This window comes from Perca flavescens, chromosome 13 (assembly GCF_004354835.1).
Source record: "Perca flavescens isolate YP-PL-M2 chromosome 13, PFLA_1.0, whole genome shotgun sequence".
Taxonomy (NCBI): Eukaryota; Metazoa; Chordata; class Actinopteri; order Perciformes; family Percidae; genus Perca; species Perca flavescens.
The window spans coordinates 24497291-24521698 of record NC_041343.1 but is presented as its reverse complement, the minus strand read 5'-3'; the positions used below and the strand labels follow the sequence as shown (position 1 = coordinate 24521698).

The 24408-nt window shown below is 41.5% G+C and overlaps 2 protein-coding genes across 3 annotated transcripts; one reads left to right on the top strand and one right to left on the bottom strand.

The window, feature by feature from the left end:
• Positions 1–1694: 1694 nt before the first annotated feature.
• On the bottom strand, positions 1695–6118 carry LOC114566530 (early growth response protein 1). 2 transcript variants are annotated; one of them, XM_028595057.1, is made up of 3 exons: positions 5799–6118; positions 4013–5022; positions 1695–3411 (listed from the first exon to the last, which is right to left on the bottom strand). In XM_028595057.1, the coding sequence occupies exons 2-3, from the start codon at positions 4227–4229 to the stop codon at positions 2165–2167; spliced, it is 1464 nt and encodes a 487-aa protein (XP_028450858.1). In that variant the 5' UTR covers positions 4230–5022; positions 5799–6118; the 3' UTR covers positions 1695–2164. The 2 variants fall into 2 exon arrangements, with proteins under 2 accessions (XP_028450858.1, XP_028450857.1); XM_028595056.1 differs by having other exon boundaries at positions 5901–6118.
• Positions 6119–20148: 14030 nt separating this feature from the next.
• hspb9l (heat shock protein, alpha-crystallin-related, b9-like) lies at positions 20149–21004 on the top strand. The gene has a single exon (XM_028595907.1). The coding sequence runs from the start codon at positions 20205–20207 to the stop codon at positions 20832–20834; it is 630 nt and encodes a 209-aa protein (XP_028451708.1). The 5' UTR covers positions 20149–20204; the 3' UTR covers positions 20835–21004.
• The last annotated feature ends 3404 nt before the right edge of the window (positions 21005–24408 follow it).

The window sequence follows — 24408 nt, the reverse complement described above, 5'->3', positions numbered from 1 at the left end:
TTCGTAAAAAAAGTCATTTTATAGTATGTCGAACAAAAATCATGGTTTAGTATGTCGAAAAAAGTGAAAAATAAGTCATGATATAGAATGTCCAAAAAGGTCACAGTATATGTACCAGAAAGTGATAAAAAAGTCAAAGTATGGTTAGTCGAAAAAGTCATAGTATATCGAAAAAAGTGATAAATAAGTCAGAATATAGTATGTTGAAAATGTCATAGTATAGTATGTCGACAAAATTGGTGAGAGAGACAACTTTTCACTACATCTATCTGTAATCTTCGTTACTGTAATGTAGGTCTTGAAACTAATTGCACCATTCAATATTTGAACACTCAACCGTCTGTCTTGCAATCATTCTCTTATTACCCAAAGATACCTACACGCACATTTATGTTTTCCTCATTTATCTCTTTACATTTTCGTAAAAAAAGTCTTAGTATAATATGTGGAAAAAGTCATGGTATAGTATGTTGAAAAAAGTGAAATATAAGTCAAAGTATGTATGTTGGAAAAAGTGATACAAAAAAGACAGTTTAGTATGTGGAAAAAAGGGATAAAAAATTCATAGTATGTCGAAAAAAGTGATAAAAAGTCATAATACAGAATGTCAAAGAAAGTCTGGAAGAACGTGCAAACTCCACACAAAAAGGCCAAGCCTTGACTGGGTAACGGAACCAAAGGTCACTGTCTGCACTGCCCACTTGCTGGTGTAGTGGAAACATTTGCTAACAACTGAGCCACCCTGCCAACAAAGAGCATTCAACGAATATATGAAACTATCAACACTTTGATACTTTTGAATGCAGGACTTGTAGTTTTTGTACTCTGCAGCTCAAGTACTACACACTCCTGTCCAACCTGCCATCCCAGTCCGTCTAGTTATTCGGCTACGTCACAGCTCGGTTCACACACACACACACACACACACAGGCGTCCAGCCAGCCAACAGGAAGCTCCTTATATGGTTGTCAGGACGTCCTGCAGCGACAGGAAACACCTTATTTGGGCTGAAGCCGTGTTGTTCTTCCTGTTAAGAGCTGGGGCGGTGACAAAGTCTGATCCCATTGGCTGTTTAACACACTCACACCACACACACTGAGGATTAACTGCTGACACAAATGACAGAGTAGTACAGAGGGAGTGTATGTCTGCAGAATGCATCTTTAAACCTCTGAATTTGACATATTCATTTTTTACCAGAAAACTAAATTGCTGTGTTTCATATTCCACAGCAGCATTGTTTTAAAATAAATGTTTAGCCCTCTGTGAATACAAATGTTGTATGTATGTATGTATGTATGTATATATATATATATATATATATATATAATTTTTTTTTTTTTTTCGGATTCATTATTATTTGCTCTGATACGTAGTTCGTATATACGTAGTCTGTACTATGATTAGACAAAGTTTCTGTTCAGCTGCTTGTAGTAAACATTTCACATCATTTGTGTATCAGTATTAAACTTGAACTGGCACTGGTAAATCAAGCCAACAGCTTTCAACTGTATCATACGGTCTTCATCAGATGGCGATGGAGTTACCGCACATAAATGATATGATGGAATAATATTGTAAGTTCTCTAAAATACCACGGCAATCACATTAACTACACCTGCTGATGAAAACCATGCGTTACAATCGTAAGCTCCACAACTCCACACAATCAGTCTGAAATAAAATCACCAACAGTATTTTGACCTTTTATTCTTGTCACTCTTTGCTAGAGGAAAGACGTTCAGTATAAAATCAAACAATGACCTGCATGTAAAAATACAAACGTCCCAGAACCTACTCAGTAGGTAAATACTAGATGTAAACATTATGCACGCTACAAAAGTACTCATATTTACAGTCATACATCAATGACAGTGTCTATACATTCAGGGAATTTGAAGTCTCTTAAACTCAGCCGTTTTCCCTATGAAGTTTGGTCCTGAGAATTTTTTGTAAACTCAGTTTGTATTTTCTGCTGAAGGTTAAAGTCCAACACATCATTTTTAACTCAACATCTCACAGACACATGTTGACCTTTGACCTCGTAACCACTGGACGAACACAAAAATGTCTGTGGACGGTCAGATATGTCCGTTTTTCGTTAAAGGCAGAGTTTGGGACTGAGGTCAAAGGTCACGATGGGGCAGGTGGACTCCCTCGTCTGTCAGCAGATGTTGGAGCCATGGGGGGAGGGGAGCTCCGACTGAGGACTTCCCATCGGAGAGGAGCAAGAGGAGGAATAGAGGTGCGGGGACGTTGAGGAGGCGCAGACGTGTGACAGTGATGAAGAGGAGGTGAAGCAGGAGGAGAAGGAGGAGGTGGAGAAGACGGAGGCAGCGGGGGAGGGGGAACTGTGAGCGGGGGAGGAGTAGGAGGAGCAGGGGGAGGAGGTGGGAGGGGAGGAGTAGGCGTGGGGCCTGGTGATGGTGATGGGGATGGGAGCAGAGGAGGAGGAATTCTTGCGTTCCCGCTGCCTCTGGTGGATCTTGGCGTGCCTCTTGCGCTCGTCGCTGCGGGCGAACTTGCGTCCGCACTCGGTGCAGGCGAACGGCTTCTCGCCAGTGTGCGTGCGGATGTGCGTCGTCAGGTGGTCGCTGCGGCTGAAGCTGCGCATGCAGATGCGGCACTGGAACGGCCTCTGGCCCGTGTGCACACGCACGTGGCGCGTCAGCTCGTCGGAGCGGGAGAAGCGGCGGTCGCAGCTGTCAGCGGGGCAGGCGTACGGGCGTTCGTGCGGCGGCGTCTTGCACGGCCGGCTTGTGGGGCACTTCCTGATCCGGCTGGGTTTGGCGGTGGGCTGGGCCTGGAAGGCTGGGCATTGAGATTGTGTCTGCATCTGCGAGGAGAAGGCTTTGATGGTGGAGAGCGGCGTGAGCGGGTTCAGGCTCTGCGACGGCGGCAACGGCTTCTGGTCCTGGATCAGGCCGAGCTCGCCGTCCTGCTGCTGAGACAGGAGGTAGTCCGGGAGCATCGGCACCGCGAGGGAGGACGGCTGGGGGCCAAGCCTGGAGGTAGGGTAGGCAGGAGGGGGGCCTTGCGGCTGGAAGGCGAGGGTCTGGGAGTCAGCAGGGGGGAGGAGGAGGTCAGAGCTGGCGTCGGAAGTGTACGTCGGCGTCGCGGAGAAGACTGACTGGACGTCACCGGAGCCACAGCTGATCTGGACGGAGCTGAAGCTTGGCTGGGACAGCGATGATGATGATGATGATGATGAAGAGGAAGGGATGCTGCAGGCGGGGGGAGGAGCCCCAACGCTGACCAACCCTGTGAACAGACTGAGGAGAGGCTCCGCCCACAGGCTGCTGCTGCTGGAGGAGGAGGAGGGCTCGAAGGTGAAGCGACCACTGTAGGCCAGAGGGGGGAAGCGGGGGGTGAGCGGGGGCAGACTCTGCAGGTCCAGGTCCTTCAGAGAGTCTGAGACAGAAACAGAGAAGAAGAACTGCAGGTCAGCGACAAATCACTGCAACAGGAAACAACTAATTAGCTGCTGGACAACACCTGAGAGAGAAGTTTGCTCCGCTCGGATTGGCTGCTCTGATTCTGCCAGGTCTCTCTTGAAAAAGAGATTTTATATCTCAATGAGATTAACCTGGTTAAATAAAGGTTAAATAAAAAAATTTAAAAAATTCTTACTGACAAATATTTTAACTTGACATCTCTCAACTCTTATAAAAGTATGTTTATTGGCAGCCCCCCAATCTCTTAGATGAAATGCACGCCCATGGTTGCAGTCATTGAGGGGACAAACTTCTTAAAAAAAACTCATTATCTTAAATAATCATGACTTCACTAGCACAATAATAGACAGTCAGGACTTCACTTTGCTCTATTCATGATTAAAAGTGATATTTTAATCATTAAAGTGACTTTGGATATATTTTACTTGCATATGAAACGTGTAAGGAGGTATTGCCTACTTAAGGAGTTGTATTCCCCTTTGACGATACTTCTCTCCTCTCCTCTAAACATCCTGCTAAACAGCCCACCACCACCTCCACTACTGCCCGCTCCTCACCTCCGTACTCCCCGAGCTCCCCGCTCAGCAGCTCGGCTCCCTCCGCTGCCGACGCGGCCAGCAGCGAGCCTCCGGCCGCGGCGTTCCGCAGCAGCATCTGCAGCTCCTCCAGATTCGAGTAGTAACCGTCGAGCGGAGAAAGGGGCGGCAGGAGACCGGCCAGAGGGTCGGACATCTGCATAGCAGACAGGAGCATCTCTGCTTTGGTCGCTGCCATCTCTCTGGAAGAGGAAGAGTGAGAAGCAGCGTGCTGTTCCTGCGGCAAGGACCGAGCTTGTCTCCGTTCCTGAACTCCTGAACCCGGCGGAGAGGCGCTCTGACCAGGCTGACGCTGCTGCTGCTGCTGCTGCTGCTGCTGCTGCTGCTGAGGGCGTTGGAAGCCAACGCCGGGTCGTCAGCTCCGGGGTCCCGCGTAGAAAATATATTTTAAAAGATGATTTTCGGATCTTTGTGATGAGTCATCAGGAAGAGTAAATAGCATTAGCCTAAATGTTTGTTTCCGGTTGGTGTTTTAATGTGTTGCTGGTGACAACTTGAACTTGAGTCTGTCAGTTTCTTCAATGAGGATTCTCGGCTTTTTAAAGACTCTCCTGCGTGACGTACATCCCTAAATATGGCACGGAGGAAGCCCATATTTGGTCAGAGCGGTGAGCGTGCAGACCGGGGTGCACACGGACGCTCCGGTGCTCTCTGAGCTCGTTGTGCTACGGGTTTTGGAGCGTGAAAGAGCCGGTAGAGTCCAGACTTCAATCTGGGTCGGTGGCTGTTGTCTTTAGTCGGACTGCAGCCTGTAAACTGCGCATATGGAGCACAGCCAGCCGCCATGGCCGGAAACCCGGAGACATGTCACAGCTCGGATCAGTTTTTTTAAGGCTTTCCGTCACATGGAGATCTTCCAGCGGCGTCATCATTTCCTCGAGCCTTATTTGGGTGTCTTCCTGTCCGACTTCTGATCTGAGAGCGGTTGGAGGCCCCATGGTGGAGGCTCGTAACGTCCTGCAGTTCAACTCCTGCAAAACACATAAATTAATAACATGCAGCTGCACTGCACATTTAACAAAAACAAACAAACAAACAAACAAACATTTCAAGTAGGCCTAGGCTATCAAAAGTACCCTACTACAAGTAGGAGAGCAATAAAAGTGCACAAGTAGGCCTATTAATACTTAGTACACATCCATGATATAAAAGTATAACAGTCACAGGGGACATTTGTTTGCTTTGTGTACTTTTACTTTTCATACGTTAAGTAGCCTACAATTTCCTGATTATAGCCTACTTACATCATTTTAAGTATGTAAAATTTCCAATGCTTTTGTAACAGTATTTTTTACAGCGTAGTATTTCTTTCTTTTACTTGCAACAGAGTAGGCTATAATTGACATGCAGTGAACGTGGGGCTTAAACATTACGTCCTGTCTTATTTATAGTTTTGCATTTCATTATCAAACATCTCGTCTGCAGGTTTGAACCATAGAGTGTAGGTTTGAACTTATGATTTGATACATGTGTTGAAAAATACAGCAGCTTGTTGTTGCACTATTTTCATTTTCAGACACCAGTATGTGAAGGAATTTCTAACAACTTTGTTTCTAACAATGTATAACAACAGGTAAGATTGCATTTAGTGCAGTAAAATTGAGCAGCAACATCGCCACCTGCTGGATGATAAATACAGACCTAGCAGTAATTCATAAATCTAAAACTAAACCTTTTTTTTGCTTTGATTAGTGACTACATTTATTTCAGTTTACATTACAATTTTTTCACTTTGCATTTAGCCTACTGTACATGTCTGCCACAAATCTATATGATGATGCCGCTCCGCAACAATCGGGGTGACGGCGTAGATAGGCCGGTATGGACGCCAGGAAGGGCGGCGGCGTACCTGACTGACCGTCAGAGCCGGAGAACGGCACTTTCTCCGCAGATTTACATATACTTAAGAGAGTCAGGCGGTCATACACCAGCAGCGGTGACACATTTCGAGTGACAAACAGTAGAAACAGACAAATCAACAATAATCCCAGCAGAGGTAAGCGGCGAGACACACACAACGGCGCCATCTTAAACCTCCCGGTATTGATTCCCTCCCTTCCCTTTTTGCAAATATTCACTCATTTTGAAATTGATGCCTGCAACAAGTTCCAAAAAAAGCTGGGACAGGGGCAACAAAAGACTGGCAAAGTTGAGGAATGCTCAAAAAACACCTGTTTGGAACATTCCTCAGGGGAACAGGTTAATTGGAAACAGGTGAGTGTCATGATTGGGTATAAAGGAGCATCCCCAACAGGCTCAGTCGTTCACAAGCAAGGATGAGGTGAGGTTCACCACTTTGTGAACAACTATGTGAGCAAATAGTCCAACAAAGAGGAAAAGGACCATCTAGATTGTTATCAGCGCAAAGTTCAAAAGCCAGGATCTGGTAATCAATTACCTGATATGATTACTGGCAAACTCCTGAAAGTCTGTGCAGATCAGTAATATATATTTTTACCGATATTTTCAATTCATCTCTTACACAGTGTAAGGTCCCATTACTGTGGAAGGAGTCCACTGTGGTGCCGGTGGTCAAGATGGATAAAGTGCAGAACCAGCTCGACCGGACGCAATGTGCTTACCAACCTTTTAGAGGAGCGGAGCATGCTACCACTACTCTACTGAACTTTTCTTACAAGCATCTAGAGCAGAGATCTTCAACAGGGGGTCTGGGGCCCCTTGGGGGGTCCTCAGAGTTACTGCAGGGGGGCCATCAAATTATTGTTAATTTTGTGAAAGTTTCCAACAAAATAAAAATGTGTTAACATGAATCCAACATAGTATTAACAAATATAAATCAGCCTATTTGTGGAAAAAACCCATTGCTGATAGGATTACTGGCCTGTAGGTAAGGTAGTCACCAAGGTAGACTCCACAGATCCAGTTCATCCTAAGGTTTCACTGGGCCACATGTATGTTTAACATTTAAACATGATTTATAAAATCATGCCAGCAAGTATTAATAGCATAGTATTCTATGCAAAAAAAGGTATGTCTACCCCGTACTCTATAAGTTTATATGCTAACAGATCTCTATTGATCATATCAAAAGCTTTGTGAAAATCAATAAAGCATGAATATGTTGGCTTATTTTCACTTATTCTATTAGTTATAATTGTAGACAATACAAAAATGTGATCTAAGCATGATCTTGATTTACAGAACCCATTTTGTTCTTCCACAAGGAGCTCTTCTTTCTCTAAATACAACATGAGCCTCTCATTAAGTATTGTAGAATACAGTTTATAAACTGTGCTCATTAGACTAATCCCTCTATTTAAAGGCACCCTTGGATTCTCATTTTGGGATTTTGGTATCGGATTAATAATTGATTTAAGCCACATAGATGGTATTTTGCCGGATGCAAAACATCCTTTAAATAAATCACACAAAATATCAAATAGTTTGCGTGATTTCAGTATTTCAGTTGGGATATTTTCAAACCCTGTCGCTTTTCCCAATTTAGCTTTATTAATAGCCATTTGAACTTCTTCTTTTGTAAGACTATCATTAAGATCCTTATTTATCCAACATTACCCTTTTAAAATGTGGCTCTCTATTACATTTTTCCTCTGACATAAATCCTCATGGTACCCTCCATCAAAGTCAAACATCTCACAAGAGAAAAGATCTTTGAAATCTTTCTCCCACCTATTAATTACATCAGACAGCCCAGTCACTAAACTACCGTCATTCCCCAGCACTTCCATGGGTATTTTACAACTACGCCTTGGCCCTAGTTTATTAATTTCTGACCAAAATCTCTTAGGGTCAGACGTTTGGATTCTCTTCAGGTTTAATACAAATCCTCTTTGATAACGTCTTTTGTAGAATCTGTATCTTTTATCAAACCTATTCTGACTATTCTTTAAGGTTTCTAATAGTTTCTTCCTTTCTATATTATTATTTAAGCACTTCAGAAACATATTTTCTGTTTTACGCATAGATTGCCACAATTCTTTTAACTCTTTGTTCCAATAAGGTTTCATATTGAATGGCTTTTTTGTAACATTGTAGTTTTCTCCATCTTTAATATCAGACTCGTTATCTTCTTTAATCAATTTACAAAGGTTGACATACCAGTTATCTAGATTTTCTTGTTCTCTAAAACATAACTGTATATCATTCTTAATTTTCAGAAGGGTTGATTGCTGTAAACTGGAGGATAAGAAGTTAACAGGTAAAATCCTGATGACTTTCCTTTTTGTGGATGAATTTTATAAACTCTCCTGATAAGCTACATGACAATGAGCCTCATTCTTTATAAGAAATTTTAACCACAGTAAAGAATGATCTGGGACTCTGCTTCTTTCTCCAATCAAATCCATACAATTTGCCATTTTAATTAATTGATTTGAAACTAAAACTTACAGCTAGCTAAGTTAGCTTTAGTTGATAAGTTCAAGTTCATTTATTTATATAGCACATTTAAACAGCCGCTAGACAGACCAAAGTGCTTTACAGAGCTAGCATAAAAAAACATAAAACCAGCAAGACAGAGCGTAAAACACATAATAAAAACAACATGGCTAAGAGCAACCTTAAAACACTAACTCAAATATACAAAAGAAGGACAACTCAAATAGGAAATCAATATGCTAATGAGAATAAGTAGGTTTTTACCAGCGACTTCAAGATAGCGAGGTTGGGGGCTGTTCTAATCTCTAGAGGCAGGCTGTTCCACAGACGAGGCCCTGCCACCGCAAAAGCGAACTCCCCTCTCCGCTTTAGTCTGGCACGAGGGGCTACCAGCAGAACCTGGTCGTGTGATCTAAGGCTTCTGGTAGGAGTGTACGAATGAATGAGTTTGGGATAGGTAAACCGGAGCTAAGTTATGTAGAGATTTGAAGACAAAGAGCAGGATTTTGAAATCTATTCTCTGACGAACGGGCAACCAGTGTAGAGATTTGAGGATAGGGGTGATATGGTCATATTTGCGACAGTTAAAAATAAGTCTGGCCGCAGCATTTTGAACTAACTGAAGACGGGCAATTTGGGAGCCAAATATACCACAGTAAAGTGAATTGCAGTAATCTAGCCGGCACGTGATGAACGCATGAACCGCCATTTCCAGAGTTCTCGCTTTGAGAAAGCCTTTGATTTTAGACAATAGGCGAAGTTGGAAGAAACCGGAGCTGATTACCGATGAAATATGTTTATCAAATCATTTCTACAGATTGGCATGTAAATTTGAGTGTCATCCGCATAAAAATGAAATGATACATATAGCGCCCAAGGGCAGCATATAAAGAGAAAATAGAGAGGGAGCCAGAATGGAGCCCTGTGGAAGACCACAGGACAAAGGTGCCATAGAGCTGGAGAAGTTGCCCATCTTTACTGAGAACCTTCTATCAGAAAGGTAAGACTGTAACCAATTCAGAACTGAGGCTTTGAGGCCTACTCGCTCTCCTGCGAGTGCTAAATGACTATTACTACTAGAATCAGTAGAAATGTAAACGTCATTTAGCACTTGCAGGAGAGCGGTACCATTGATACAATTAGCTTTTCCCAAACGATCAAAAAAATCAACTGGGAAGTACAAACAGTGAGTGTAATGAAGAATATAAAATAGAAAAAATAGAAAAAAGAATATATATAATATAATATCTTTTTTTTTCAAAAAAAAGAATAGAAAAAAATATAAGCAGGGAGTGTTATAAAGACTTATTTCATTCAGACTTACTGAACGTACACTTTGCACAACAAAAACAAAACAAAGCAACAGAACTGGCAAACAGAGTTCCTTTCAAAACAATCCTTTGGAGAGGTAAGTCGCACTTTACAGCAGAGCTGAAACTACTTTTTTACTCAACTCTTTCTCTCCGTATTTTGTTGGGGAAGAAGTAGGCTACATTTACTTTCCTCACATGTTTCTGTCAAATAAATATATTTTTTATCAGTTAGCTATATTCCAGCTATCAGATGTGCTGTCTGTGATCAGGAGATGCAAATGCATTTTGTCTCTTGCACAAAACAATTTTAATTATTAAATGTTGCATTACGTGTTGCCTAAATTGACTGCATGTGTAGTGTTTCCTTGCACTCGAGGACACTTTAAATTGACCAAGAAGTAATTTCTATACTCTTTGAATTTACTAAGAGGTTTGCAGTCCCTACACTTGTGACATTCTGCAGCTTCTATCACAGATCACATGTGAATTAAACATTATTTTTCAAATGTATGACTAAATATGTCCTGTTTTAAAATTATCTGTGGGTTGTTGATCTAAAACCAAAATGTCTTGTTGTGTTACAGTGAAGTCTTTCGAGATAGCTAGTCGTAGAAAACACTGCTTTCATTGTAGTGTTTTTATTATTTGTATTATTCTTACTTAATAATAGAAATATTGTCAATAATTTGTCTCAAAAGGTTATTTTTCAAAAAGTTATTTTTCAAGAAGTTATTTTTCAAAAACTTTGTTCGCAAATCGTATGTAGAAAAACAACACTACCCTTATCCTAAGCGTTGCAATGACGTCATTGTTTGGTCCAACTCGCTGTTGCCATGGAAATGTTTACAGTACCATGTCTTATACATTGACATATATATAAGGTCTTATATATATATGTCAATGTACCATGTACCCGCATGTACCATGTACCATGTACCGTGTTTTGGTGGAGCTGTTGTATTATGTAGCTAGCTAGCTACTGTGCTAACGTCGAGCCGTTGTATTTGTGCCGGCTGTGCCTTTAGTGGAGCGTATCATGTCGTAGCACCGCCACCTAGTGGTCTGCAGATGCTTCAAAATGTTAAACTGTTGTTGGCACATTTTTGCTTTTTATGTTGTTGTTTTTTGGTATGTTTTATGACATTTGTGTGACGTTGGTGCATATAAATAAAATAGCATGATGGCAGTTTATACCTTAACATGGCAACGGTACACCTTTCTGCTACGTTGATTTGAATGGAAATTGCCTTTCTATCCATTTTTATTTCTATGGGTTGGTGTGGTTTGAAAATAGGGCCTGTGTGTTGCAAATGCCTGTAGCCTACTAGTTGCAGCTGTAGTATGTCAATGGATATATGTACTGTTTATGTGTCTGATATACATTAATACTTGATTGATTTATTTGAAAGTACATTATACTGTAGTCTGAAGTCTATATATTATTATTATTATTATTATTATTATTATTATTATAAGTGATATTTGTGGCAGACCTTTTTAATTTTTTTTGACAAGCAATAATGATGTGAATGACCAGATAAATATTTCTCAGTTCATTTAAGTTCAGTTAGAAGGTTTAGTTAAGTGAAATAACTTGCTTAATGTGCTGCTTGAAACAATAATGTGATTATCAGTGAAGTAATTGCTGTGTGTGTTTGTGTGTTTGTACTTTCAGTTTCACAAACGCCAAACGAAAAATCATTGAGAACATTTTTAGATCCTTTGTTGGAGAAAAATTCTTTACAAGACCTCGGTCTTCAGGAGCTAAGGACTCTTCTTCTAAGAAGTCCAAACGAAGGAGTGAGAGACCTTCGTCTCCTGAAGACCTCAACCCTCCCACCATCTTGAGGGAGCACGGACGAAGGGGTGAGAGACCTTTGTCTAGTGGAGACACCAACCCTTCTACCATCATGAAGGGGCACAGGCGAAAGGGTGAGAGCCCTTTGTCTTGTGCAGAACACAAGCCCTCTACCACCAGGCAGCAAGCATGGAGGGGTGAGAGCCCTTCATCGTCATCTTCTGAAGATGACCAGCGTTGTACCACCAGGCTGCGATTACGAAGGTTTGAGAGCCCTTCCTTTTCATCCTCTGAAGACAAGCAGCCTACTACTCTGAGGCGGCAGCAAGAACGGAGGGGTGAGAGCCCTTCGTCGTCATCTTCTGAAGACGACCAGCGTTCTACCTTAAGGCAGCAAGTACGAAGGGATGTGAGCTCTCTGTTCATCGTGGGCACCAACGATTCTGCCATCATGAAGGAGAGCAGGCAAAGGGGAGAGAGCTCTTTGTCTTCCTCTTCTGAAGAGGATGAGCCTTCTACCACCAGGCAGCGAGTACAAAGGTTTGAGAGACCTTCCTCTTCATCCTCCGAAGACAAGCAGCCTACTACTCCGGCAGCAGCAAGCATGGAGAGGTGAGAGCCCTTCTGAAGATGACCAGCGTTGTACCACCAGGCTGCTAGTACGAAGGGATGTGAGCTCTCTGTTCATCGTGGGCACCAGTCCGTCTACCATCACGAAGGAGCGCAGGCAAAGGGGTGAGAGCCCTTTGTCTTGTGCAGAAAACCAGCCCTCTACCACCAGGCAAAAAGTACGAAGGATTGAGAGCCCTAAGTCATCATCTTCTAAAGATGACCAGCGTTCTACCACCAGGCAGCGAGAACGAAAGGATGTGAGCTCTTTGTTCTTCGTAGGCACAAACATGAAGGAGCGCAGGCGAAAGGGTGAGAGCCCTTTGTCTTGTGCAGAAAACACGCCCTCTACCACCAGATAGCAAGAACAAAGGGCTAAGAGACCTTCCTCTTCATCTTCAGAAGACAGTCAGCCTTCTACTCCGAGGCGGCAGCAAGCACGAAGGGGTGAGAGCCCTTCGTCTTCATCTTCTGAAGACGACGAGCCTTCTACCACAAGGAGGCAGCAACAAGAAGTCCTTTGTCCTTCGTAGACATCAACCTTTCCTCCATTCTTTAGGCAGAATGGAGGAATTGGTGAGAACCATTTGCCCTGCATTGACATTGACCAGCCTATCATCTGGTGGGAGCACGTACGAAGGAGTGAGAGACCTTTGTCTCGTTGAGATTTCAACCCTTCAAACACCTTGAGGCAGGAAGGACAAAGTGGTGACAGCCCTTCCTCTACATCTTCGTCTTCTGAAGACGAAGAGCCTTCTACCACAAGGAGGCAGCAAGAAAGAAGGGATTATAGCCCTTTATCTATCAATCTGAGTGCACGAAAGGAGATGGAGTTCATTGAAAGAGAAAAGCAGCATTTGGAGGAGGAGGGTTTAAAAAGAGAAAGAGAGAGGTGTGAAAAGATGAAGAGAAAGAACCAGGAGAAGTAGAGGAAAACGTTTAGTCTGCGTTCAAGAATGTACATTTGGTGGCTCAGTTGCAAGATAGACAACATTGCCAGGGACATCCAATCAACTTTTGTGGATGAGAGCTACCTCCTGCGTCATGGTAAGAAAGTAAACTTACATTTTGTCACATAAAATGTCATACAGGTATATGTATAGCCTCCTTATAGATCACAGTAGATCAGTAGTGGAACAAGTATTCAATTTCTTCACTAGTAAAAGTTCCAACACCACTATGTAAAAAAAACAAAAAAAAACTCCATTACAAGTAAAAGTCCTTCATTTAAAGTCTTAGAAAGTGAAATTATTATTCACTAAATTCATTGAAAGTAAGTAAAAGTAAGTAAGTAAGTAAAATAGCTCTTATCTCACTTATGGCGCCAGGCCTACATGTATTTTTAACAACTTGCAACAAAACAAATATGTTGATTATTTCCTTTTGGGACGGGTGCGAGTGTACAACTGGACTCCAGACTTAACCTTTCATATGCTTTTGGTTACAGATCCCCTCAGAAATCCAGAGAAAATGGCAGAAAAAGAGCGGCTGCTTGACCGAAGGAGGGAGCTGGTCGTGTACAAACGCAGACAAGAATTTAAGGTGGAGAGGGAAGTAAGGAAGCAAAGACTGAAGGTAGAGTGGAAGGAAATAAATGCGAAGAAGATGGAGAATATCTCTGAGTTATGCAGCAACTCAGAATACCCAGCTCTGTTAAATTTTCTCTACGGACCAATGCCAATCAGGTCACATATATATATCAATTAAGATAAAATTAGAGCAATCAGAAAAATGGCACCAAATAGAGAGAGGTAATTGAGGGAGACCGCAAACATTTCAGAAGTAAAGAAAAGTAAAATTTCTTTTAAAACATTAGCAACCACCATCAAATATCCTTGTAACCACATGATAACACCTTAGATGTTGGCTTTAATTTAGTTATACAGTCAAAGAGCATTGTGCAAATAACAGTGTCCTAACTTAATGCCACCAGACCCAATCTAATGCATCCTAACCTAGGCTAATTTAACCAAGGATAGGCTCTGGCAGAGACCTTAAGGTTAGGGTTAGACCCTAAAGACAGTAGAAAGAAGAAAGTAAGGCAAGAATAGGTTGAAAATAGTAATAAAAACTTATAAAAAAAACAGTAGAAAGAAGGAAGGCAACACTAGGGCGACAAAAGTGAAAAATTCAAATAGCCTAAGAGACAAACTTCGAAAAAAGCAGAATAAAACTTTGAAAAAAGAGACAAAAACTTTGAAGAAGGGCGCCTGGATAGCTCAGTTGGTAGAGCGGGCGCCCATATATAGAGGTTTACTCCTCAACGCAGCGGGCCTGGGTTCGACTCCGACCTGCAGCCCTTTGCTGCATGTCATTCCCCCCTCTCTCTAAAAAAAAAGGTGACAAACTTCAGAAACAGCACCAAAAACTTTGAAAAAAGTGAAATAAAATGTTTGCGATGTAGTAGGGGGTCCCTGCTACGTCTCTCTCTCTCAGTTGGCTTAAAACTCTTTGAAGACCCCTGATCTAGAGTGTACGAAAACCCATGCTATACTCTTATTTGCTTACTTCACCTCAGCTTTTAATACAATCCAGCCTCCCATTTTATCCAGTAAATTATTTTCAAATTTTAATTTTGATATTCGCATTGTGAAGTGGCTTATGGACTTTTTAACATGCAGGCCCCAGTCAGTTAGGGAAAAAGGTGTTTATCTCAAAAGAAGCTAGCATCCACAGAATCACCCCAAGGGTGTGTGTCCCCATTATTGTATATTTTGTATACAAACGACTGTACACACAAACCGGCATCTCTTGAAATTTGAAGCCGACGCAGTTATAGTAAGTCTGCTCCCAGATGCAGAGGTCGATCACGGGCCAGTAGTGACAGATTTCGTGGAGTGGTGTGACAGCCATTTCCTCAAGTTAAATGTTCAAAAAACTAAGGACATGGTTGTTGACTTTAGAAAAACCCCACATCCACCTCTCCCCACCACTCTCAATGGCACAGTGGGGGAGATGGTTGAGTCCTATAGATACTTGGGAACAGTGATTGATAAAAACTTGACCCATGACCTCAATGTATCCAAAATCTGCAAAAAAAAAGGCCTGCAGAGATTGTATTTCCTGCGCAGACTAACTTCTTGTAATGTGGACAAGACTCTGACGGTTTTATTCTACAGATCGTATATTGAGTCCATTATAACTTTTTGTTTGATTTCATTCTATGGGAAGCTTACAGTACAAAACAAAAGTCATCTGTCCAAAATTGTTACAAAGGCCAGCAAGATAATCAGCATACAGCAGCTCTCTCTAACAAAGATCTTTGACAGACAAGTTTTGCAGAAGGCACAGCCAACCTTCAGGCAAGCTCTGACCACCCACTCTTAGAGGAATTCATTCCTCTTCCCTCTGGTCGGAGATATAGGCTCCCTAGAGCAAAAACAACAATTTTATTTTGTTCCTTGTGCAATTAAAGATGTTAACTTGCACAACTGTGCACAAAGTGATGAAATTGTTCTTAATCAATCTGTGATGTTTGATGTTTTGTGCCGTGTTTATTGTGTTGTTGTTTTTGTTGTTTGTTGTACCTCCAACTGCAAATCAAATTTCCCCTCGAGGGACAACAAAGAACTCTGAACTCTGAACTCACACATCTGTGAAGGCACCATTAACGCTAAAAGGTACATACAGGTTTTGGAATAACATAGCACATCCAAGCAACATCTTTTTCAGTGACGTCCCTGCTTATTTCAGCAAGACAATGGCAAGTCACATTCTGCACGTGTTACAGCCATGTTTAACCGTGTTTACTCCAGCTGCTAGCTAACAGTAGGCTAACGTTACCTGCTACCAAGTGTAATGTTAACTAGCGTCCCGTGCGGCGATGTTTCAGTTCCCTCTAACGTCTGTTTTCGGAGCATCAGAGAGAAGCACAGGCATTTAAGTGGCACCGAAATAAGGCACCAAAATCTGCGTTGCTATTCGGTCCGGTAGATAACGGTTGTTAAGGCACCGGTGCCGTATTAGCACCGGGTCTCGGACCCCCCCAAAAATAAAACTCTTTGGATCTACACGATTCACGTGGATGACATTTTCACATTCAAAAGGGCGTTTTTCGCCGAAAAGAGACTAGTTTGCAGGTATGTACAACAGTGTGGCTTCGTAGTAAAAGAGTGCAGGTACTAGACTGGCCTGCCTGCAGTCCAGACCTGTCTCCCATTGAAAATGTGTGGCGTATTACGAAGCGCAAAATACGACAACGGAGACCCAGGACTGTTGAGCAACTGAAGTGGTACATCAAGCAAGAATGGGAAATAATTCCACCTACAAAGCTTCAACAGTTATTGTCCTCAGTTCCCAAAACGCTTATTGAGTGTTGTTAAAAGGAAAGGTGATGTAACACAGTGGTAAAAATGTCCCTTTCCCAGCTTGTTTGGAATGTGTTGCAGGCATAAAATTCAAAATGAGTGAATATTTGCAACAACAAAAAAAGCTTTGAACATTAAATATCTTGTCTTTGTAGTGTATTCATTGGAATTGGGGTTTGTATATTTACTATCCTAATTTCGATGATAAAAGGCAACATTATGACATAACATTATGGGCATAGAAAGTGATTATATTGTAACTAATCTGATCATGTTTGCTATGCACACTAGTGGGTCCTGGCTCTGACACTAAATCAAATGTTAAAAATTGTCATAATTCTCAGCACAAACCTACACTTTTTACAAAGCTTTCTGATAAGATGAAGTAGTGCCGAATCATCTGGCAACAATGAATATCTCAGGGCATTTTATTATATAGAGCAGGTCTACACCATACTATTAATTAATATTAATTCTAGTTCAATTATAGTATTCACTCAATGAGCAATCCTACCTGCCCACTCTGGAGTCATGAGCTCATGGCTGGTGCTTGGTACTGGCTCTTCATTGTCACTGTTAGCAGCAAACTGAACTAGTGGCTGCTGCTGAGGAGCTACAAGAAAAGGTTTGATCAAAAACATCAACGGTGGTTTCAATGCCACGTTGTAATATGTTTTGCACAACTGCTAGCATCCTGCACTGCTCCTAACTAGCTTTGCTTTCCCGTCTCATCGTCATAATTTTTAGTTGGAGTTTCACTCTCGCTGGTTTCAATGAAAAAGTTGCTCAGTTTAGCAACATTAGTACAGTTTAGTACAACATAATGTGGCTCGGGGAAAGGGAAGTTTGGGGTCCCCTGCTGGAGCTGCTCCCCCCGCGATCCGACACCAGATAAGCGGATGAAGATGGATGGATGGATGGATAGCACATCTGGCCGCGTCACTTTCTGGAGCTTTCCTTTTTTAATTGTCGCCTTTTCAGCGCCGTTTTTGGGCCGATTTTGTATTGTTTTTGTGCTTTCAATAATCTGTTTTTATAGCTTATTTTTGCTCACGGTCACATCCTCCAACAAGCACCACTGACTGAAGTGTCAAGGACGGTTTGTGTGCAGAGCAAAGAGGCAAAACGCAGCGCAGGAACGTTCTGGAATTGGTTGTGCCTTGTATGGTCAGCGGCAATGAGGTCAAAGTTGAAATAATTTGTACTTTGAGCTCAGCGCTCTGTGGCAATTCTGACCGGTGCACAATACCAAGGGTAGAGCTAGGCCTAGTTGGGTGGCACCACTCTCCCCACAGGAAAACAATGCAATGGCAAGCACAGAACAGTTTTACCGCAGATCATGTGTAGGTGGCTTTCAGGTCCTCTGCTGCTGCTGTACTCTCCTCTGACCTGAGAAAGTGGATAAAACCAGGGTAATTAGAAAATTGTTTTGACTTCTTTCTTGCCTGCTCCACACCAGCAGCCAACTGTGTCAGAATCTGGTCCTGTCGCAGTTTGATGGAGTAGGCAGGACATCTTACACAGAACACAAACAGAAACTTGATCCAGTGTCCTTCCATGTTCCAAATGTGCTGCCAGGTCAGTGCCCTTTCTTTCAGGCTCTTCCACTTAGTCCAGCTGCACTACTTGTTCATGGCTACAGCCTTGACGTGTCTGCTTTCCACCTCTGCCTTGCAGACATCCCCCTGCACCATGTTCCTTCAGGTTAACCCTGTTCCAACTTGCCCTGGTGGAGCACCCCATTCTTAGCCTGCCTTGGGCTACTGACCCGGCAATGTCAGCATGATGCAGGCGATCTACTGGCTGACCACTTACAACCTGTTCTGACCTCAATATCTGCCTGGCGCACTCTTGCATCTTTGCTTTCTCTCAGCATCATTGCCTGGTATGTTTTTGTTGCTTTGCACTCCTTGACCACCAATTTTACCAACAGCTGCACAGGCCAATGGAGCAGAAGTTTCTCAGGAAACCCAGCCATCTCCTCAGGTGGCTGGGTTTCCTGGGTGTTCATCTTCCTCTCCAGACCCTCAACAGTGGAGACGGGTACCTCATAAATGAGCAGCACCCAAAGCAGTCTGGGAAGTAATCCGTGTTGGTATCCAAAGGCCTTATTACTTTCCAGGTAGGCCACTCTTCTCCAGAACTGTCGTCCAGCTTTCAGCATGAATGAGCATCTTCTTCACACTCCATTTGTTGTTGTGGTCGGCCCTGTACCACTTCCCCAAGCTCTTCACTGGTTTCTCTTGGTCTGTTGGGATGACATCCTCCCCCGATCTTAAAGCGAAAGCGATCCTGGACTCTTCAGTACTAGGCTTCTGGATTTTGCAGGTTTGAACTGTTGTCCATGAATGCCCGGATGGGCGCCTGTTTGATGTCAAACTGATTTCCCTCTATCCTTTGTAAAAAAGTTGTTGACTTCCTGCTGGCCTGGTTCTGTTTACAGCATGTAAACATAGTCATTGATACATTTCTAGCAATCAACTAAAGTTTTAAGCTGACTATAATTAGAAAGCTACTGTGATGAAGATCTGGTAAAGTCTATACAGATCTAAGTAAACTCAAAGAACACCATCCTGACAATAACAAATGTATTAATACAACAACCCAAAAATAAGTCTATAATTTGGATTAGAGATGGTATCCGATACCGCCTAAAACGCTGGTATCGATATCGGGAAGTACTGGAGTTTATGCACCGATCCGATACCATGTAATAAAATCTTTAATAAAAAATCTACGTTAAAAGTAGTTTATTTATGTTCTTTTTCCGTTATAACTGACCGTTAAATTCTACGGCATTCATTGTTTGTGTTTGTTCATGTTTCACAAAGAGTTTAACCTGAGACAGACCGACAACAGAGATAGAAATAATATCACATCCATACAGGGATAGTAGTATACAGTTGTTAAAACATAATAAAATATATGACACACTTGTATCGGATCGGTACTAGGTATCGGCCGATACGCAAGTTAAGGTATCAGAATCGGTATCGGGAAGCAAAAAATGGTATCGGGCCATCTCTAATTTGGATTAATCAGTTTTTTATACAATAGCATAATAATGGAAAATTGTACAGTGTAATGAACCAGGTGTATTTTGATAAAGACAAATTTAATTAATATTGTATTAAGTGTTTTGAACATTCACTCAGACAACTTGTGTTCTGACATCATATTCTTTTAAACACATTGTGAGCAGTCACCATGACAACAGTAAGATGAGTGGCTGATCCCAGAGTTGTGAGCTGACATAATAATCAGTAGTACCTTAGATTATATATTAGATTAATGATCAGATAATCGATCAAATGCAGGGAAAGGTACTTTTTAAATCATTTAAAAATCAAGTTGAAAGACAAAGAGGCTGAACCGCTGAACGTCAATATATGAATCCCCTAACATGTTTTTTCTGACAAAGATGATTCCTTAAAGATAAAAATATGTTTAATTCTTGTAAAGTCACTCATGACGTGTGTGTGTGTGTGTTCACCTGCTTTATAAAGACCATGACAGAGTCCTGCAGCAGAAATAGAACAAAGCTGAGATGTCTCGGCATTTGGCAGCAGGCTGCAAGAATACCAGCCGGGCTGCATTTAGACTGTGAGCACAAACACACACATACACACACACACAGGAATGCTGCTGGAACTTTCCGGTGGGGGGGGGTTGTGCGTATATAAACAGCAAGGGCAGCAGGACATCAGACAGACAGTCAGACAGACTCCAGCCTGAAGCTACTGATCTGAACCTTCCACCTCGTCAGGATGTTGTGTCCCAGCGTCTTCCAGCCGTCCCCCGTCAACATGAGGCCTTTCCTGGACATGCACTGGCCTGTCCGCAGCCTGTGGCCCGAGACCCGGCCGCTCTTCTACCACATCGAACAGGAGATGATCCGCCACATGCAGGAGATGAGGCAGAGCATGGAGTACATGGAGAGGCTGCACCAGAAGATCTTCGAGGAGATCGACCAGACCTCGTCCTTGACAGGGGTCTTCAAGCCCATCGCCTTCCAGGAACTGGGGAGGGACGGCAGCAGCTTCGCCCTCAGCCTGGACACGAAGGAGTTCGCCCCAGAGGAGCTGTCAGTCAAACAGGTGGGCAGGAAGCTGAGGGTGAGCGGCAGGACGGAGAAGAAGCAGGAGGACGAGAAGGGCTCCTACTCTTACAGGTGTCAGGAGTTCAGGCAGGAGTTCGACCTGCCGGACGGCGTCGAACCCGAGACCGTCACCTGTTCTCTGGTGGGGGGGCGGCTGCAGATCCAGGCCCCCCGGGAGAGAGCAGTGCACGATGGGAAGGAGAGGGTCGTCCCCATCAGCGTCACCTCTGTCCCGGCCGTCACATCCTCCAGCAGCACTGACTCCTCCCCAGAAAGCAACCCTGCTGAGAAAAAATGAACTGAAAAACACACAGTGAACCATCTCATCTATCTTTGCAGTTTCGGTGTGGTTTTATTGTGTATAATATTAGAGGGAACATGGATCTGATATTCTTTACCTGCACTTTGACTTTTAGAAATTAACTGTTTATAATAAACTTGTTTCACGTTTTATTTATCTTCGTCACACTTTTTGGTTTCCTGTCCGACTCTTTTTCTCTTAATGATGGCAAAATATGAAAAACATTCTATTTGTCTTATGTTTTAATTATTGACAATGTAGTATATTTTTTCAAACATTACTATCCTCTATTATTGCTCTGAATGCTTATTTCAATAACTTAATAAAAAAAATGTAGGGTAACATCTGTTCAGCACTACACCAATGTTTATTATATGCAATAAAACAATAAATGTTTATCACTGATCTCATAAATATGACAAAGAAAAATAAATTGTGACTTTTGTCAATTTGACAAACAATAATAATTAACTTCATCTTCATTGTGTTTTTATTTTCTTATAAAATTGCTAATTTATTCTTTTTCTACTGAGAAATTTGTCCTCATATTACTTTTATTTTAATAAAATTAAGATTTATTTTGATTTTATTATAATCTTTTCAGATTAAATTGACACTTTGTTCTCATATTATCATGACTTTTCTCACAATATTGACCTTTTTTTTTACCTGCTTAAATGTGAACTTTGGCTTCATAATATATTTTTCTCATACAATTGTAAATGTATTCTTTCAGTATCTTTTTTTATTCCAATAGCACAACTTTTCTCACTTTTAAACAGTCACAGTAAACATAACTAAAAATATACTGATGTTGACCTGCTGTATAACAGCTTCAGAAAAATAATAACTAATTCAGCTGTCTACTGTTAATCCCTATATTGAAAGACCTGTCATTCAATCCAGAATGTTTGAATGTTGATGGTGGGCGGGGGTCATACTGTAGCTAAACCTGTTAGTTCTTGGACTAAAACATACAAATCTTGACCATCATGGATGTGCCGAGATTTTTCTAACATTTTAAAAGAACTAGTTTCTGATTGACTTGATGGGGGTGATGACAATAAACACAGGACACCATTTTTTTTCTCCTTTCTTTGTAAAATAATTCTCAATAAACTTAATTTATTCACAAACTGCTTTTCAAATTTCCATGTTGTCATTGTTCTTTTTTTTTTTTAATCACATACAATAAAAAACATTTCTAAAAGACAAGAGATGTCCGAGTCTCTCCGCTAACTTTGTACATGAGTGCTCCTCCATTTACAGCTCCTCCTCCACCCCGAAGCTTCTTTTATTTTTTCAAAACACAGATGCGTTCATTGCTGACACCTTGTCACGCTCAGACATCAGATTAGAAATATTAAGAAAAAACAGCAGAAAATAATGAACAGAGGGACTAAAAATTTAACAGCTACAGTACACATTTCCTTTTCTTCTCCGTTAGTCTTTTCCTTTTTTTCTTTTTAATGTTTTTGATTTACAGAATAATAGAATATGTTCATTTAAGGCTTATGTTGGGTGTTATGGAGTGATCAACAAAAACAAACCAGGTGGGAGTGCCAAGAGGGGCATTATTTTGTGTCTTATGGGGACACTGTGTGTATATGATACAGGGACATTGTGTTTGTATGTGTGGTACAGGGACTTTTGTTTGTATGTGTGTGTTAGAGGGACATTGTTTCCAGACAAATTTCTGTTTTTTTAAATGTAATCTTTCATGCTCAATTGTTTTGTAAATTTGGGCGAACTTAGCCTTAAGTTGTTAGTTCTAGTAGACAGCACGTGGTGCTAACATGTTAGCTTATAGCAAACTTCAACCTTACCTTAAAAGAGTAGTTCAACATTTGGTAAATAGTCTTATTCTCTTTCTCTGTGAGAGATGTTCAGATGAGAATATCGATCTCATGTCTGTGTGCTCAGTACAGAACTGGAGTCAGGATGTGATGTGGTTAGCCAAGCTTATTAAAGACTGGAAGCAAGGGGAAACCAAAGATACCAAAAATACACCCAGCCCTGTTTAAAGTTTGCACAGGGCGAACTGGAGCCGTTATCTATGCTCTCATCTATCAAACCAGATTCCATTGACAAAAACATTGATTTCACCTCGCAAAACACAGGAGTCGCTGGTCTACTTTGTTAGTTTGGTTAGTTCCTAACCCTTTGAAAACTCCAAAGTCACACAATACTCCCTTGTTCTGAGGTAAAATTGCTGTTTTTGTCAATGGAGTCTGGTGGCTTTGACAAGAGCATAGAGCGACTTCAGTTTAACACAAACAGGAGCCCGATATCCACCTGAACATTACACTATCAAGAAAATGTGAAAGTATTTCTCAAAATGTTGAACAGTTCCTTTAAGAGTGGAAGAGGATGTTTTTCAGTTCAAAAATCAAAAAAAAAAAAAAAATGTTTACCCCCCTCAACAATGTGACGGATGAAATCTGACATTAGACAGAGAAACAATCACAAAACTGAAACCCTCTGAATGAAACAACTGGCTAACACAAAAACTATCTTTTACAAAGTGAATTTGCTGCTGTTGAGTTTAAACAAACTAAAATTTAACAGTAAAGTTGCCACAATTATAAATGACAATAATCCATCACAGTCAACATACAAACATCTTTACGTTTTAGTGACTTTAAACGTAACGCTGTCCTATTTTTGGTGCATTCAGGGACATTTCAACATGATCTGAGTCATCTGCTGAACTGAAATGACCCAACACACACTTTCTTTTTCAAACATGATGTTCTTGTTAACTTGTTGATTGTCTTCTGGGTCTTTGAATGCATCAACAAAGAGATTTTCAACTGTATCACCACAAAGTCAAATAAAAACACTGGCTGTGATGGATTATCTCACTACAGGTCGATCAATCTGAAACGTAACGGAGGATTTGAAGTGATCAGCAGGAATGTGAAGTATGATTCTCGGTAGAAAAGCTAAAAACGTGAAACAGGCCGTGTGGTCCTTTATGCAGCGGTGCAGCTTGACGCTCAGTGAAACAATGTAAAAGGTTCGGAGACCTTAAACGTAGAGCTTTTGTTCTTGGTTTCAAGCAAAAATTGGAGAAAATAGAAAACATAACCTGCAAGCATTTTTCAGACAACTTTCCTGACATTACATCCATACCTGGCGGTTCGTGCATCTTCAGCATCAAGATTAAATCCAGATAGAGAATAAAAGCAACTGGAATTTGATTTCTGTAAATGAATTCTATGGAGTATTGAAAACTGTCCAGTACTGAAGGTTAGCATTGAATGTTTGAAAATATGAAAATAAACAGAAAGGTCATATTTCCATAATGATTTCCAACGTTTAAGCTTTGACTGGAGCTCTTGTAATCACCTCTTCTTCTTCTGCTGCAGTAGTTTAATGGCATCAACTGGAGAATTTGCTCAACCAGGTGTTTATCTACATTACACGCCTTAATAATTTACATTTTCTTTTGACCGTTTTCTGGAAATTTTGTTTAAAAACAAAAGTTTGGAAACGTGACCACAGAAGTCATACATGTTGACTGCTCAGAGAGGAAGATTTAAATAAAACATCTTCAGACCGCCGGGTG